The 18,659-nt window shown below is 42.3% G+C and overlaps 1 protein-coding gene across 3 annotated transcripts in view; it reads left to right on the top strand.

Annotated features, from left to right (window-relative positions):
- UPP1 (uridine phosphorylase 1) overlaps window positions 1–18,258 on the top strand; it is a 43,000-nt gene extending 24,742 nt beyond the window's left edge. For 2 of the 3 annotated variants that reach the window (XM_073332732.1, XM_073332731.1), the window contains 7 exons: window positions 3,830–3,947; window positions 5,503–5,661; window positions 7,174–7,288; window positions 8,601–8,810; window positions 10,320–10,466; window positions 12,728–12,899; window positions 17,844–18,258. In XM_073332732.1, the coding sequence (XP_073188833.1) occupies window positions 3,830–3,947; window positions 5,503–5,661; window positions 7,174–7,288; window positions 8,601–8,810; window positions 10,320–10,466; window positions 12,728–12,867 (889 nt within the window). In that variant the 3' untranslated portion in view covers window positions 12,868–12,899; window positions 17,844–18,258. Of the gene's footprint in view, window positions 1–3,829; window positions 3,948–5,502; window positions 5,662–7,173; window positions 7,289–8,600; window positions 8,811–10,319; window positions 10,467–12,727; window positions 12,900–17,843 lie in introns of those variants that run through there. The other variant, XM_073332733.1, reaches the window with a different exon arrangement.
- Window positions 18,259–18,659: the final 401 nt, after the last annotated feature.

Raw genomic sequence — 18,659 nt, 5'->3', positions numbered from 1 at the left:
AACTGGGAATTGGTCCTGCTTCAAGCAGGGGGTTGGACTAGATGACCTTCTGGGGTCCCTTCCAACCCTGATATTCTATGATTCTATGATAAAGCAGGTCTGAAGGGAAGGGAGGAGACTGGAACTGGCTGGACAAGGACACTGGGACTGGGAACCAGTCGGTGGAGGAATGGGGACAGATGCCAGATAGGTCTGATGAGGAGCTGGAGTGCAAAGCAGAACTGGGACTGGCTGGGTAAAAAGACTAGAGACAAAAAATTAGGGTCGGGGGAACTGGAACTGGCTGGACGAGGAGCTTGGGACTGGGAATTGGGTGTGGAACTGGAATTTGGACAGGAAGCTGCGAGGGGGAGACTAGGATTGGCTGGCCAAGAAAAATGGTACTGGGACAAAGGGCCGGGGTGGAGAGGACTGGGAGAGGAACAGGTTGGAGCGGTCAGACTTGGATTAGGGTGGAGGGACAGAGAGAAGTGTCTGTAACCAGTGGTGAGCTGGATCCAGTTTGCACCGGTTCGCTAGAACCGGTTGTTAAATTTAGAAGCCCTTTTAGAACCGGTTGTTCCGCAAGGGTGTTCCAGCCCTGGAGCACCCCTGGGGAAAATTTGGTGGGTGCAAAGCACTCACCAGCAGCTCCCCGCCCCTGGCCCCAGCTCACCTCTGCTCCGCCTCCTCCCCTGAAAGCACCGTCCCGCTCTGCTTCTCCGCCTCCCCCCACCCCCCCCCCGAGCTTTCCGCAAATCAGCTGTTAGCGCAGGAAGCCAGGGCGGGCTGAGAAGCAGGCGGGCGGCTTCACACTCAGGCCCAGGGAGGCAGAGGTGAGCTAGGGCAGGGGGGCGCAACAAGGGCCGCCTGCACCACAGCAGGTAACCCAGGATGGGGGGCACGCAGGGGAACTGCTCCCCAGCCCCAGCGCCACTTTTGACGTGATCAGTTGGGGGAGCAGCCTACCCCACCCCTAGGAGCCAGAGGGACCTGCCGGATGCTTCCTGGGAGCTGCCCCAGATTAGCACTGTCAGGACTCCCCACATCACCCCCCGGCGGGTCCCTCTGGCTCTTAGGGGTGGGGTGGGTACCCACTACGGTGGCCCATGAGATCCTCCTGCCCAGTTCTGGGGGCAGTCAGGTGACAGGGGTGGATGGGGTGGGGTTTTGGGGGGGGGGGCGTCAAGGAATGTGGCTGGTTGGATGGGGCAGGAGTCCTGGGGGGCGGGGTGGACAACAACCCCCTCGTGGGGTGAGGAGGGAACCCGTTGTTAAGATTTTGGCAGCTCATCACTGTTTGTAACCATTAAAGGGAACACTCCTCTCCAGAGTGTAGAATGGAACTCTGGATTCCATAATCTCACTATTTTTCTGCTGTCAGCAAATATCTATGAAACCCACAGGAAAGATGTGTGTCTCATCTCACTCTCGTGCTGGTCCACATAGAAGATGACAACCTACTACTACTACTATCATTACTCTTAAGAGGTTCGGGTCTGCATGGGGAATCTAAGACTTACACTCTGCTGCTGAACCACATATCATATCATATCAGTATGATGCCACATGATGAAATTTGTTTTTTTCAGTTTGCTTTAAAAAAAAACAAAACAAAACAAACCAGAAAATTGCACACACACACACACACACACACTCAAAACCTGCATTAAAAGAACATTAGTAAAGTTGTAAAGTCAAGCACTCAGAAGTTTATAAAATGCCAATATTAAGATTGTCTATACAACCCTTCATTTGGCCCCCCATGTGTATATTACTCCTGGGGAATTCTGCACTAAAAATTAAAAATTCTGAGCACAGTATTTTAAAATTCTGCATATTTTATTTCTCAAAATAATATACTCTTTCCAGTTTCAATAATTTTGGTAATTTTATTTCAAAATACCTGTCAGCAAGTATGTCTGTAACAATACAGACAAAAAAAAAAAGATTCTGGTGTGTGTGTGTGTGTGTGTGTATACACACACACACACACACACACACACACTTTTTTTTACAAATAAATTTCTTATTAGGCATATTAATAGAGAATGTTGAGAAATTCATTTAAATTACAATACAGAACTGCATTTCCTGCATACACCAGAAGCTTGGGGGAGTCAGGGGTAATGGAGGAGCTGAGGGAGAGGGAAAGAGCCTGGAGTGAACCTGGAAAGTTGTTTGGTGTTGGTGGGAGAAGTATGGAACAGGTTTTTTGTGGGACAGGATTGTTTGGGAGTTGAGAAGCCTCCCCAGTGCAGACCCTGACTACCCCAAGTGTCTTCCATTCAATCAGGCACATCTGCCCCCGTCTCCGCACCCCCCATCCCTATGGGCTTCTGCAGCCTCCTCCCCCATCCCGATGTGTCCCTGCAGTCCCCATCCCCATGTGGCCTTGAAGCCCCACTCCCATTCAGCCCCTGGCTTAACATGGTCACCCCACTAGCTCCTGAGCCTGCATCCCAATTCCCCCCATTAACCATTCCGAACCCCCAGTCTTTGACCCTCCAGCAACCCCATGTGCCCTATTCAGTCTGTCCTCACCTGGCTCTGCAGGCAGGGTGCTGTGATGAACTTCTACTCCTGGGGGAATTCTACACCACTGAGCATGCACAGAATTTTTTTTCCCCACAGAAAATACATCCTGTCCCAGTGCTGCAGTTCTGCCTTTTGCTCACCAGAGGCCACTGTGTCACCAGAACAGCCGGCTGTGTTCATGATGCTGGCTGTTCTGGTGCCACAGCGGCCATTGGTGGGTGAAAGGTGGAACAGCAGCACTTCTTGGGCAGAATGTATTTTCTGCGAGAGAAAAAAATTCTGTGCCAGACATGAATTCTGCACATGCACAGTGGCACAGAATTCCCCCAGGAGTAGCCCATGCATGATGATGCAGTCTTTAACTGTATAATCATGTAGTGTTTTTTCCACAGGACTCCTGCCTCATTTAATTCAGTGCACAGATTGGACCTGCTCTGGGGATGAATCAGGGTTGTGTAGTTAAGGAGGCTGTTGTCTGTAGGACCCCTGCCTCATTGACTGAAGAAGTTGGAAGTTGAATGAAAAAGGGAGTTGCAGGAAGACACAGGACGATCTCATGTTAAGGTTTCTATGCCACAAAGTTCCTGTGTTATGGCGGGCAAGTCACTTAAACTAAATTTTTCACAGATGGTCTCTAACTGTGTGTTCCTCATTTTCTGGCTGCCCATTTTGAGAGGCTGAGGTCTGATTTGCAGAAGTGCTGAGTGCTTACAGATACCTTGAAGTCAATGAGAGATGCGCTTTGAACATATAAAGGGCTATATAATGCTACATGCTACAAAACCTCAGATTCTAGGAGTCCCAAAGTTTGCACCCAAAACTAGTGTGTCTCAGTTCCCATCTGTAAAATGGGGGATAATACCACCCTTTCATCTCACAGAGAGGCTGTGAAAATAAATGAATGTTTATGAAGCATTCAGTTTCTATAGTGATGAGGACCATAGAAAAACCCATGGGGAAATTAATAATTCTGTGTTTTAAACAAGGTTTGAATATTGTGCAGTAAATAAGGCCTGGGGCCACACATTGAACAATGAGGATAAAACAAAAAATTGAATAGCTGCTCATTTAATGAGCACAGTCCATCCTGTACACTGAATGAGGCAGGGGTCTATTGGAAAAAAACAGCATGTGATCATGTCATTAAAAACTGTCTCATAATGCATACACACAAGAGGTTGAGTTAAAGATGCACAGGCAACCTTAATTCTGGCTTTTTCTAACTTTTGAGCACTAGACTTTTACAACCTTAATAATGTTATTTTAACATAGGTTTTTTTAGTTTAATATATATTTTCCATTTCCATGACAGAAACAACTTAATTCATCTCTCCAATCCTCACCTTGAGAAAATGAAAGATGATATCCTGTACCATTTTGCTCTTGGGACTAGCACCCATGATTTTCCTGCCTTATTTGGAGATGTAAAGGTAAGAACCTTGCTTTCATTCTGGAAGTTTAAACGTGTCAGCAGACTGTGCAACTCCCGCTAAAATTTAATTGTGTCCAGGATGACATTAAAGACAGTGGCATGAATCAGTTTGAGAAATGCATGGAAAGAAGGTAAGACCTTCTCAGCTGGAATGCTGGTATGATCATACAACTTGTAGACTTACCAGAGCTATCAGTCTCCTTTTGTGGTTATTGGGCCAAATGCTGAAGTCCCTACTCAGACTTCAGTCAGGCAAATCTCCCTTGTGAGGCCTTACTCTGTTCCCACTGAAGTCAATACCAAACTTTCACTCATTTCAGTGGGAGCAGGTTCAAGGTCTTAGCGGCCTAGTTGACGTTTTATATGGGTAAGGACTGAGTGGGTACGGAGGCTTTGGCCCATATTGCATTTACTGAGTACACCAGCATTTTGTCCTGCTTTTGCATCTACTGTGGTAGCTTCTTGTACAAGGTTTATATGAAGTGAGATGAGTTGCCCAATCCATTACAAACAAAACCCCCATACCTGAAATAACACTCCTGAGGTGACAGAAAGTGCCTCATTTGCAAGCCCCATTTTTAAGGTATATTTTATACATTAACTGCCTTTCTTTTTTAGGACACAATGCTACTAGTCAAAGCATTACAGCAGTGGTGGGCAACCTGCGGCCCATCAGGGTAATCCGCTGGCAGGCCGCAAGACAGTATTTACATTGAGCGTCTGCAGGCACGGCCACCTGAATCTCCCAGTGGTCGCGGTTTGCTGTTCCCGGCCAATGGAAGCTGCGGAAAGTGGTGGCCAGCACATCCCTGCAGCCCACACCACTCCTTGCAGCTCCCATTGGCCGAGAACAGCGAACTGCGGCCACTGGGAGCTGCAGGCGGCCATACCTGTGGACAGTCAATGTAAACACTGTCTTGCGGCCTGCCAGTGGATTACCCTGACGGGCCGTGTGCGGCCTGTGGGCTGCAGGTTGCCCACCACTGTGTTACAACGTGTGTTCCCTGGAAATGGGTTCTATGTGGATACTGTATCAGAAATAAATCTCATGGTCTTATTTAGGCTTGCTGTTTGAACTCTTGGGTTTGGCAATACCAGTATATTCCAAATGGGAAGTGCTATCTCAGCCTCAGGGTTCATTCCTAGCGAGTTCTCTATATGCCAATACAGTTATGGAGCCCTCCCTCCCTCGGCATATTCAGATCATTTCTCCTTCACATCCAGTCTGCCTCTGGTAGCTATTATTAAAAACACACCCCAATACAAAATGCCATTTTAAATGTATGTAGTGCGAGTTCTACATTTTGTACTATACCAATGAAATGTCATTGTCAGGCAATGACAAAGAACTTGTGAGATCATTTAAGCCTTATTTTCAAACATTTATCTTTACAGACCTCTACAAGGAATGTAATAATAAAAATAATGTAGTTGGGAATAATTCGGATTAAACCTTTTGCATTATCATATTTACCTTTCCCTGTTCTTGAATATGCTGCATCATGTAGTCAGCTGCACAATTGTTGTGGTTTGTTGAATTCTGTCCATGCTAGTTTGTATGTGTTGGAGGAAGCCCTTCACGGATGAAAGGTTTTATCGCCTACATAGCTGAAGAGCTCGGACTTGGGAGCGTTGGTGCTGACTATCCCAACATCTGTGAAGGAACTGACCGTTACGCGATGTACAAAGTAGGACCCGTGTTATCAGTCAGTGTAAGTATTAAGCATTAAGGGAAGCTGGGGAGGAATTAGATTTGTCAGTGCTTCTAAAGAAAAGGACAAGGACTAGTCCTGGATTTTTGTTTTGAGTGTTCCTGAAATAGAAGAACAGAATGTTTTTTCAATATACAAGGCAGTAGTTGCAACTGAATCAACAATTTAAGCACAGTTTAAATGGGACATGAATGCATATTTCTTTTAAATATTTCTTTAGAGGATATACATCCAAATTTTCAGGTCTACTTCAGTGGTACAAAGTAGCTGGAAAGCTGGCTCAGCCAGCTCCTTCATAATTCCCCCCATGTAAGAGTAACCACTGAGTCACATAGATGCAATGGCTTTATGCCATCTCTCCTTCCGGATCCCAGGGTATTAAGGCTTTCCAAGGAGAAAGGGGCCATGGCTGGCATATTCCCAGTGATTCCTGGCTGCCACAACAACCTTTTGTAATCATGAGTAGCATGTTTTCTACCCTATTGGTCCTATGCTAGGGACAACACAGAGACTGCTTACACTCAGTACAGATGGGGAAGGAACAAAGGTGTCTGTTTCTTAGCTATGGCTGAGGATCCAGGGTTAGATTTTCAAAAGGTACTTAGGTAGCTTAGGAGTACAAGTACCAATGAAAGTCTATGGGACTTGTGCTGCTAAGTCACATAGATTATGTCTCCACTGCAATAAAAGACTCATGGCATAGTTGCAGCTGGCTTGGGTCAGGGGACTTGGACTTGGGGCTCGAGCTGCGGGCTAAAAATTGACGTGCAGATGTTTGGACTCAGACTGGAGCATGGGCTCTGAGACCACTGCAAGCCTGGGCTCCAGAACAAGACCAAACGTCTACACTGCAATTTTTAGCCTTGCAGCCCAAGCCCCGTGAGCTCGAATTAGTTGACCCGGGTTCTGAGACTGGGTGCCACGGGTTTTTTATTGCAGCGTGGACATACCCAAAAGCACTTTTGAAAACCTACCCCTAGCCCATAGCATCAACTCCACAGCTGTAGCCCTATTGTGCTTTCTTTCCCCAAAGGTGTGAATTGTCACATCATGGTGTAAGCTGGAGCAGACTCAGCCTTGTGAACTTTGTGACTATACCACAGCCTCCGCAATTTGTAATATTTTAGCTCAGCTGGAATCACCAATGTTTCAGGTCATTAAGAACTAGTCTGAACATTGCTCTTGGGCCGTGTAGAAGCTTTATGAGGGCATGTAACTGTAAACGATTAGAATGGGACTCACGTTTAGAATATAGAGAATATAACATTTTTAAAATTAACATAACCCATGGTATTAGGGAACAATGGACCTGATCCAAAGTCCATTGAAGTCAATAGGAGTCTTTCCATTGACCACAATAAACTTCTGCCCTGCCCGATAGGTTAGGTTTGTACAAGAATACTTTTGCATGTATTTTTCATAGTAATTCATTAAAGAGATCTGCTCTAGTTCCCAACTCTTCTGTTAATAATTTATATGAATGTTCAGTGTAACTTTCTGATTTCATTTCAGCATGGTATGGGCATTCCCTCTATTGCAATCATGTTACATGAGTTGATGAAGCTGTTGTATCACTCCAAGTGTTCCAACATAACCATTATTCGCATTGGCACCTCTGGTGGAATAGGTATTTCCCCTTGATATTTCTCTTTTCTTTAAATTAAAGCATCTCTGTAGTTAAAGGTTTATAAAACAAAGTCACAATAATGATAATATCTAACACTTCATTTTCAGAGGGCTTTACAAATTAATTAATGCTCATGACAGTTTGGTGAATATTTATTAGGTGAATATTAACACCCACACTTTACAGATAAAGCAGAGGTTAAAAGGTGACTTTCAAAGGAAAATAAATTGGATTTGTTCCCTCTTTATGATGTACAAAGAAGTCCTGAAGATTTTTTTTAAATACTTTGCTTGGTTTTTACATTAACAATTCTGTTCCTGTCTAGCCTGAATGTTTCTCTGATAACTGGAGAACTAGTGAAATGCTGACACAAGAGTCAAGACAGTGAAAGCTGAACAACTGAAAGAGAGTTTTAATCAGACTGTGTAAAATTTTTGCTTGTTTTTGTTAATATCTATTTGATTCAAATAATTAAACATTTTGAATAAAGGGGGACTAGATTCAAGATTCAGCAATAATCTCTCTTAAATTAAGGTGTCAAAGCTAACATTATACATCCCAGAGAAGTCCTCCATCCAAATAAGGGAACACCGAAATTGACATTCCTGTTTGTTCTAATATTAAGAAAAGTAGAAGAAATTCCTTTCAAGGCTTCTTCAAGGCATCATAGAGAAATGAAAAAGAATGCAAGTCCAATATTTAAAAAAACACACCCCTTTTTACAGTTTTAAGATCATCTTTAAAATACTGGTACAGTCCCAGTGAGTGGATCTTAGTTCTGCTATAGGACACATGAGTTTCTATCTTTCATGCCATAGTTCAGAATTCTGGATCATGAGAAAAAGAGAGAGAGAGAGAGAGAATGTTCAGGTTTTCAGTCATACACAGTACTCTTATTTTTCCTTAGACCTAATTACCCATCAGATTAAGGATTCTTTGATTTATATGATTTTATAATAAATGACAGGAAAATGTGCTTGAGTGAAGAGATCTGCAGCAAGCTGGAGAAAAGATCATTCATGCCCTATGTGAAACATTCCCTTAACAGTTGGGATTTGTCAGACCATTAAGATTACTTTACGGCTCTTTGTATTGTCCTTTTTAATTGGTAGTATATTGTGTCTTCTCTATAGAATTATTTTAAAGCATTTGGAATAAACTACAAACATGCATATAGATCCTAATATTCTCCCATTGAATTTAGTGGCAACTCTCATTGATTTCAGTAGGAGCAGGATTGGGCTATAATGTGCCTTGTTTACATACCAGCAGAGTGGCTGAACAACTCACTATATATATTTTTTTACAACAGGTCTGGAGCCAGGCTCAGTGGTAATAACCAGTCAATCAGTAGATGCTACCTTCAAGCCTCAATTTGAACAGGTTATCCTAGGAAAGACTATAATTCGTAGTACCAACCTAGATGACCAACTAGCCAAGGAACTGATGCAGTGCAGTAAGGAGATAAATCAATTCAATACAGTCATTGGAAATACTATGTGCACTTTGGATTTCTATGAAGGTAAGGCTAGCAATAGAACAATAGAAGTAAATTAGTAAGCAGTAACATATACAAATCAAACTGGGTTAGGGGATTTAGGCCCCAATCCAGCAAAGCACTTAAATATATGCTTAACTTTAATGAGATAAGTAGTCCAGTTAATCTTTGCTGTACTGGGGTGTAATTTTGTGGTGTTTCCCCCGCTCCCAGTGATGATCTAAAAAAGAGTTGACAGTGACTGACAGCTCATAAATTGTATATCTTTTGATTACTGAATTATCAGGGTATTTATTTAGTGGAGTTGCTATAATCGCCATTAGTGCCCTATGGAATTTGATAACAAGAGTTATTGGTTGTTTTTTTCTTTTAATTGTTCATGTGTCTAAAAGAAATTCTCTATAAGCAGCCCTGGAAAAAGTTGCTGCTTCATCCTTAATTAACCATTAATTGGATAATTGGATGTTACATCAATCGTGCCAGATTTGGGATGGGCAAACATCACGGATTTAAATTTGGGATTGATTTAGATAAGCACCCACAATTTCAGATGTTTCTCTGAACCTCCCAGGTCTACAAACCGAGCTGGAAATCTTGTGAGAACAAGCTTTCTCCCCAAATATCTGACACTTCTGCCTCTAGTTGTGGCTGGATATACTGCAAGAAGAGCATTGCTTGGAGGACACACAATCCATGGTTCTAGCAGTGCTTAAGGCAGATCTCAAGCAGAACAATGTCAATATGTGGCTTTTTTCAGGCACTGTTAGGAAGGATAATGAGTCCGTGGTCCAGTCAGTGGGTCCTAAAAGCACACCAACAGGTTTCCTACAGATGCTACCAAATCTACTACAAAACTTGCAAACAGGCAGAGAACCTCAGCTTTGGGAATTCAGTTCCAAAAACAAAAAATATGACAACTAAAGAACTGTAAAGTTTATTTTGGCTGTATGCAGTCTAACACTGCTTAATAAAAATAAAATCTATTTCTTTGGGGCTGAAGCCCAAAGAGCTGGAATAAGCTAACTCTTTCCTAAAAGTAGGCACCAATAATGTCCAATTTTTAAAAAAAAAACCTCTTGATTTCTCCTTATGTTAAAAAGTCTTCTAAGCATCAAAAGGGCTGAGATTATTCCTTCTCTCACTGCATCAGAAAGGCATTAGCAGAGCTGGATGCTTTTTTAGGGGACTGTTAAACTCAAACATAATCAGTACATCAAACTAGCCAAGAGGAAATGTCACCATTAAAATTTGACACTTAATTCATCTGAGGGACTATAGCCTACATTTTCCAGTTTATGAATTTGATAATTTAGTTGGTCTTTTCATATCTAATTACCTTGATCCTAAATTCAAATAATAAATTACATTTATAGAGTGCCTTTTAAGTAAAAACTGAGTTTAGTGCAGTGATAAAAATTAGGAAGGGTATATTAGAAATTTGTAAAAATCTTGTGGCCCTCAGAGACTGAAACTCCCCCTGTACTTTCATCAGCACACACAAAAAAAAAATATCTATATTTATATGCTTTATAGGCCAAGCCCGTCTGGATGGTGCAATCTGCTTATATACTGAAGAAGAGAAATTGCAGTATTTGAAGGCAGCTTATGATGCTGGAGTCCGAAACATTGAGATGGAATCTTCAGTTTTTGCTGCTATTTGTAATCTTAGTGGTGTCAGAGGTAATTGGATATATAGCATTTTATTTAGACTGAATCAGCTGTGTTGCATAAAACGTACAGTGTACAGAGTTTCAGAGCATTAAATTCATTGCAGTGGAAAGTTATGATACTGCACTATTTGCATATATGATTATAAATATGTATAGATGCTGTTAAGTTTATTTTAGTATGATTTGCTAGAACTTTGCAGTGTGTGTGTGCGCCAGGTCTATGTAAAGCCCCTCACACAAAGCTCTGATTCAGTTTAGTCCTGATTAGTTGCTGTTCCAGCTCTTGCCTTGCACTGAGAAGTAACCATTCAAGTATCAAGGTATCCGAAGGGACCAGGGGTGAAAGTAACTGAACAGACTTACCAGTACGCAGGGCGGCCAGGGTCCTGGGGGGGAGAGGCTCAACCAGAAGGGGTGGGGCCTTGGGCAGAAGAGACGGGGCTGAGGCCAGACTTCCCCAGCCAGCCCTTCAGAATGGCCCGGCAGTGATTTAAAGCAGGGGTCTCCAACTCAATTTACCTTAGGGCCAGTGCCAGTCCTTAAATCTTCCCAGTGGGCCAATAATGTCACTGAAGATGGTGTTCACGCCACCTCCCAGCCCGTTTCCTGCCCTTTTCGCTCACTCCCTTGGTCTCATGCTGCCTCCATGGCTGACTTTGCCCGGCAACTAGTGATGCTGCCTCCATGGCTGACTTTGCCTGGCAACTAGTGATGGTATCTCTGTTCCTCTCCCCCAGCCAATGGGAGCTGCGGGGGTGTGGGGGGGGTTGGCACCTGCAGGAGAGAGCCAGCAGTGTGGCTGCCTGGGTCTCTTCTCTGCAGCTCCGCCGGCAACAGCAGGGATAGAAAACCGCTTGCAGGGAACCGAGCTACAGGAGATGAATGACACTTTGCTGAGTGCAAGCCCTGGGAGGGTCCCAGGAGCAGCAGGATGGAGCAATGTTGGGGAAAGGGGCATGTGAATCTCTTCTGCCCGCTCCCCTCCCACCCCCGCTCTTCGGCTGGCAGCCATGAGCGCCAAATGAAAGAACTTTTAAAAAGTTTCCGTGTGCTGCAGTTCTCGGGCCGCAGATGGCCCATGGGCCGTGACTTTGAGACCCCTGATTTAGAGGGCCCAGGGCTCCTGGCCACCGCCGCCACTCGCGCTTCCCCAGGGCTCCGGCAGTGATTTCAAGGGCCCTTTAAATTGCTGCCAGAGCCCCAGGGCTCCCGGCCGCCACTGATACGATCAGCTGTGTACCGGCTCTTACCGGTACGCCATACCGTACCATACCAGCTTACTTTGACCTGCGGAAGGGACTAATGTAACTGTCTTAAAGTCAAATAGGAAACTGCAGTAACTTTAATCAGTCAGGTAGTCTCTATGTACATGAAACTATAGTCACTTTCTTTACTTGCATATCAAAATGAAATATCAAGAGAGAGAATAACTAGATTTGCATTTGCAATTCTGAAACAATTAAGAAGGGTTTTCAGTTGCCTGGTGAATAATGTGGTTCCCAATTACAAAAGTATACACTCTTGTGAACTTTAGTTATGAGGTAGTTAAAGTTTAGGTAGGTGACCTAACGAAAGCTGATCACATACAACTTTAGAATAGTCATTTTAAGTTACTCTCCCATTTGCTGTGTCCATGTTCTAAGGCACAAAGTCTTTCTTTTCTAACTGGTCTGAGATACTAGAGCATGACTTGTTGTGAGGAGTTTACCACCTCTTTTTCTCCCATTTTTCCCTCCTCGGGAAGCTGACACTGCACCTGCCCTCTTCATCACTATTGTTACCCACAGTAGTTGGATTCAAGCTAGCTCAGGTCTGTTAGTCCACGCACAGCTTTTGCTGTGTAGACATACCCTTATTCTCTGATGCAATTTTACCAATCTGACTTCTTGACACACTTCTTGAAAAAAAAATCCCATTCAGAAAAAGGTTCTAATGATGCAATGATTATGAATTATCTGAATGTGACCATATGTTGGAGCAGCTCCATTGACTTTACTAATGGCTTGATAGATTGCTTCAAACTATTAGTAATTTTTAAACAACATCTAAAGTGAGATAGGTACTTAATCCAGTTAATTATTATAAAGTGTGATTTCCATTGTCAACTGCTCAAACCCATCACTGAAACTATTAGTTTTCTTGGCTTTATCTCCTCTTATCCGTTTTGATACCTCAAATGAGGGTGTACAAATAGAAGATGCTCTCAAGCTTTCTCATGGTGAAAGTTACCTAAATGTCATTTCTAACAAACACTATTTCTTTTATCTCTAGCTGCTGTGGTGTGTGTCACACTTCTGAATCGACTTGAAGGGGATCAGATTAGCAGCTCGCATGATGTACTTGTGGAGTATCAGCAGAGACCGCTGAAATTAGTGGGACACTTTATTAAGAAGTGCCTTGGGAAAGAGTGATGTACCCACCCTTTGCTGATTATTAGCAGAAGGCTAGTATTTCTTCTGACTTGAAACAATGCTCATAACTATAAATGCCTATAAAAATTCTTTTTTACCTCATGATAGCTTACACCAACCAAAATGCACTAAAGCTAATCATTAGTAGCTGTATGTTTCAGTAGCAGAACGTGCTGAATATCTTATTTATCTTATTTGTATATCAGAAGACATAAGGTTTTACACTTTTCTATATACAGTAACTCCTCGCTTAACATTGTAGTTATGATCCTGAAAAATGCTATTTTAAGTGAAACGATGTTAAACGAATCCAGTTTCCCCATAAGAATTAATGGAAATTGGAGGGGTTAGGTTCCAGGGAAATTTTTTTCACCACACACACATGCACAGTATAAATTTTAAACAAACAATTTAATACTGTACACAGCAATGATGATTGTGAAGCTTGGTTGAGGTGGTGGAGTCAGAGGGTGGAAGAGGGTGGGATATTTCCCAGGGAATGCCTTACTGCTAATGATGAACTAGCACTTGGCTGAGCCTTCAAGGGTTAACACGTTATTGTTAATGTAGCCTCACACTCTACAAGGAACATGAATGGAGGGAGGAGACACAGCATTGCAGAGAGAGACTGAGAGACAGACACACCAGCGTGCGTGCGAGTGTGAGTGAGAGAGTCGCTCATTGCCCCTTTAAGTACGCTGACCCCACTCTAAATACACTGCCTTTTAAAGTAGATCAGCAAGTTGAGACAGCAGCCAGCAAACTCCCTCAGTCCTGAGCCCTGTAGTATGTCCCCCCTGCTCTGTGGAGATGAGGTACAGAAACAGGGGGCAGGAGGGACACCCTGGGGGAGGGGGACACCCTGGGGGAGGGGGACACCCTGACATTAGTACCTCGCTCTTCCCCCCCACCACACACACACACACAGTTAGCAGGAGGCTCCTGGGAGCAGCTCTAAGGCAGAGGGCTGGAGCAGCACATGGCAGTGGGGGGAGGAGCAGCTGAGCTGCCTGGCAGTTGATAGCCTGCTGAGAGGCTGCTGCACAGGGAATTTAGGGGAGCATGGAGCTGAGAGGAGGGCTGCTGGTCCACCCTGGTTCCAAGCCCCCACCAGCTAGCTGCAATGGGCTGCTCTTCCTGCAAGCAGTGGACAAAGCAGGCGGCTGCCAAACAGCGTTATAAGGGAGCACTGCACAACTTTTAACGAGCATGTTCCCTAATTGATCAGCAACATAACAACGAAACAATGTTAACCAGGATCACATTAAGTGAGGAGTTACTGTATTAGAAATTAGCCCTAATGTGCAGGATTAGACTATGGTAATATATATAAAAAAGCTTTATTTATTCATTCTTGCGAGAAGAACATGTTAAGTGTTTGCAAAGCCAAACATTAAAACTAGCTTCAAAAGAAGAAGAGCTAAATTCATTGTATCAAAATGCCATGTAAATAGTTATCACTGCCTTTTATACTCTTATTTCACACAACTGATCTGGCAAAAACAAGGTCCACTGTAAATCCTTACTCGGTTTCATATTTAGTAATCTTTGAGTAAACTGCATTATTTTCATCTCAGTAAAAAATTCATGAAATGGCAAAGCCTGGGACTGAATTTCCAAACCATTCCTCAGCTCCCAAGCCATGATTCAACAAGGCCATTTGTACTTGACTTTAAACATGTGCTTAAATCCACACATATTCAGAAAAGCACTTAAGCTTGCTTGTAAGTCCCATATCTTAAATTAATCATGTGCCTAAGTGCTTTGATGAATCAAAGGACTTCAGTGAGAATTGAAGGCACTCACAGGAGATATACACTATACTCAAGATTGGTGACAGGTGACATGTTTTCTGTCTCCTGATTATTTAACAGTCACCACCTTTCTTCTTAACTTACCTTCACCTCCACATCCTCAGGGGATGGCAGTCACTTCTACAATCATTCATAGTTCTTTTGGAGAATTCTGGAATGCCTTCAGCTATTGAAACAAATCCACATCTGATGTCTCCAAAGAGCATCTCTGAGTTCCTCCATTACCATCACCCTAGGTCTTATAATGGCTCTTTTTAAAATTGCTCTTTTTACAACTATGGACTCTGGATAACTATAAGAAAAACTGTCTGTCCTGCAATGGATGGTGCAAATGGGACAGGAGTAATACTTAAGAATGGAGAGAGGTAAATAGTGGTGTCCCCCAGGGGTCTGTACTGGGCCCAGTCCTATTCATATTCATAAATGATCTGGGAAAGGGGGTGAAAAGTAAGGTGGCAACATTTGCAGACGATACAAAACTAGTCGAGATAGTTAAGTCTAAAACTGACTATGAAGAGTTACAAAAGGATCTCACAAAACTGGGTGACTGGGCAACAAAATGGCAGATGAAATTCAGTGTTGATAAATACAAAGTAACACACACTGGAAAACATAATCCCAGCTATACATATAAAATGATGTGGTCTAAATTAGCATTTACCACTCAAGAAAGAGATCTTGAAGTCATTGGGGATAGTTCTCTGAAAACATTCACTCAATGTGCAGTGGCATTCAAAAAACTTAACAGAATGTTGGAATCATTAGGAAAGGGATAGATAATACAACAGAAAATATCATATTGCCTCTATATAAATCCATGGTATGCCCACATCTTGGATACTGTGTGCAGATCTGGTCACGCCATCTCAAAAAAGACTTTTTCAGAGTCACTGCTTCCCAGGATAGAGTCCACCATCCTGTAAGTATGGCTACATTTTTTGTTCCTAGATGTATACATTTACATGTAGTCATATTAAAACACATATTGTTTGTTTGCTAGCACCCAGTTTACCAAGCAATCTAGATCATTCTGAATCGGTTACCTGTCCTCTTTGTTATTTACTACTCCCCCAATTTTTGTGTCATCTGCAAATTTTATCAATGATGATTTTATGTTTTCTTCCAGGTCATTGATAAAAATGTTAAATAGCAAGGGGACAAAAACCTACCCCTGGTGGGTCCCCACTGGAAACAGAACTGTTCCATGACAATTCCCTGTTTACAGTTACATTTTGAGACCTATCAGTTAGGCAGTTTTTAATCTATTTAATGTGTGCCCCATGAGTTTTATGTTGTTCTAGTTTTTTAATCAAGATGTTGTGTGGTCCCAAGTTAAGCACCTTACAGAAGTTTAAATATATAATGTCAATGCTATTACCATTATCAACAAAACTTGTAATCTCATAAAAAAAATTAAATTAGCTTGACAAGATGTATTTTCCATAAGCCATGTTGATTTGCATTAATTACATTACCTTCCTTTAGTTCTTTATTAATTGAGTCCTGTATTAGCCACTCCATATCTTGCCTGAGACTGATGTCCAGGCTGACAGGCCTATAATTACCTGGGTCATCCCATTTACCCTTTTTAAGAATTGGCACAACATTAGCTTTCTTCTAGTCTTCTGGAACTTCCGAAGTGCTCCAAAACTTACTGAAAATCAACATTAATGGTCCAGCAAGCTCTTTCTTTTAAAACTCTTGGATGCAAGTTATCTGGACCTACTGATTTTAAAATGTCTACCTTCTGTTCAACATCCACCAGAAATACTAGTGGAAGAGAGTGTGTGTTATCACTATATGATGAGACTATATCATCTGTTTTTCCTCAAATATGGAATAGAAATATTTATTTAACACTTCTGCCTTTTCTGCATTATTATGGATAATTCTATTGTTTCCATCTAGATATGAATCAATACCACTGCCAGGATTCTTTTTGTTCCTTGTATATTTTAACAACTCCTTCTTATTGTCTTTAATTCTACTGGCCATAGATTTATCCTTGGGTCCCTAAGCTTCGCTTATGAATTTTCTACAATCCCCATCAACTTCCTCTTTCTTCCATTTGTTGTATATTACTTTTTATTTTTTTATAGCTGCCTTCACTTCCTCTCTAAATGAGATTAAAAAAACAAAACAAAACTCATCAGAGCCTTCTTCCTCAATTGTGGCTTCTTGGTCATCTAATAAGGTGTCCTTAAATTACTCCCAATGATCATTCATATTTTTTGATAAAATTTTTCCTCCCAGATGATTTGGCTCATAATTATGTTCAGTTTTCTGAAATTAGCCCTATTAAAGCATCAAATATATATATATATTATAGGACGACACTTTATTCTGCTTGAACATTATAAATGTGATCAAGTCCTGATTACTTATAGATAAACTACCATTAACTTTTAGTTATGTGATCAGTTCCTCCTTATCTGTTAGGACAAGGTCTAATACACAATTTCCTCATGTTGGCTGCAATGCTTTCTGAGTTAGGAAATCGTCATCTATGACGTTTAGAAATTCCAAGGATGTTTTAGTACTGGCAGCATGAGACCTCCAGCATACGTCACTCAAATTGAAATCCCCCAGTAAAATCAAGTCAGCTGATAACAACAAGGAGAAAGACACTCTCTGATTGTGAGGAAGCGGCACAATATCTGTTTCCAGGGAGGAAGACTATATGCGTCAGGGAACACTATCACACTGCAGTTGTAGCACAGAAAATGAGTTCTATGCTTAAGAAAACAGTAAAGAGGAATGGGCAGCAAGAATCTGGAGGCTACTTTAGATATAAAAAATAAAGGACTTTTATTTAAGATCCCATAACAATATCAGTTTAACTTATAAAGTTCTCATATTAACAATGATATGAAGTAGTCATCTCTTCCTACCTTCAACGACAAGAAAGCATCTAGCTGATATTGTCACACTGAAATCTAACAAGTACTATGTTCTAACCAGGTCTAAGGCCCTACCTCAGTCTTTCCTGCAGTGGCTTTACTTTCTCACTGTAATACTAGAGAGCTGCTTAATTGTTCCTGGGCTCCACCCCTTGTAGATTTTAGCCATTAAACTTCCTCCAAGGTGTGTCCCTTCTCACACTTATTTTCATGTGCTTATTTTTTTCCTCTATTAAAGTATTTCTCCATCTTGCTTCCTCAGGTCCAGAGCAAGCAAGGAGCCATCATCAGTAAACAAACCAAAAATTACAAGCCAGAGTAAGGCAAACCAAACATCTCACCATTCCTCACTTTTCCATGGGAAGCTGCAATAGAACTTTCCTTGCAATACTGCATTGCGAACACAAGAGGGTGCTACAGAACCTTATACATATGACTTACAAGGCTTACCCGCTATTTCTCTCCCATGATCTAACGTGAAATCCAACAACAGCTGTGTTTGCTCCTGGTTCTAAAAACATTTTCCAAGGATAAGAACTACCCAGTCTCTGCTTATGAAGCTGACGGGACAGTGGAAGGAAGAAGTCATGCTGCAGCATGCACCTAACCCTGCCGTCAAGGTCTCCCTCGTTATCTTCCCCCTAGGTTTTACACATTAAAGCCCTTCATTGAGCCAATGTACTCAACATACTGTTATTTTAAAACTCCCCTTCTAACAGATCCATCCCTTAGGCTTCCACATTCTCTACCACATGCTGTATCAATTTGCTGCAGTTGCAGAGGAGCAGTATTGAGGGTGAGGTCTGTTCTTAAAGGCCCCGGGGAGCTTGTACTTACCAGTGAAGTTAATTCACATGCCACAGCAGCAAGATCCTGATGTGAGCTGATGGCAGTTTGCTCGGCCCTCTGCAGCCCACAGCCCTCCTTCCAAATTGGAGGATGGCCTTGGTCTCTGGAGCCACACCCTCACACAACAATGGCAGATACTCCCTACAGGAAGGAGGCACAGAATCAGTATGCTGGAGGAGGCAGGGGATACACTGGCTGGTAGAAGGTCTGGTTTAGAGGATCAATTGAA

The sequence above is a fragment of the Lepidochelys kempii genome, chromosome 2 (assembly GCF_965140265.1).
Source record: "Lepidochelys kempii isolate rLepKem1 chromosome 2, rLepKem1.hap2, whole genome shotgun sequence".
Taxonomy (NCBI): domain Eukaryota; kingdom Metazoa; phylum Chordata; order Testudines; family Cheloniidae; genus Lepidochelys; species Lepidochelys kempii.
The sequence above is the reverse complement of the archived record's forward strand: the minus strand, read 5'-3'. Positions and strand labels throughout refer to the sequence as shown.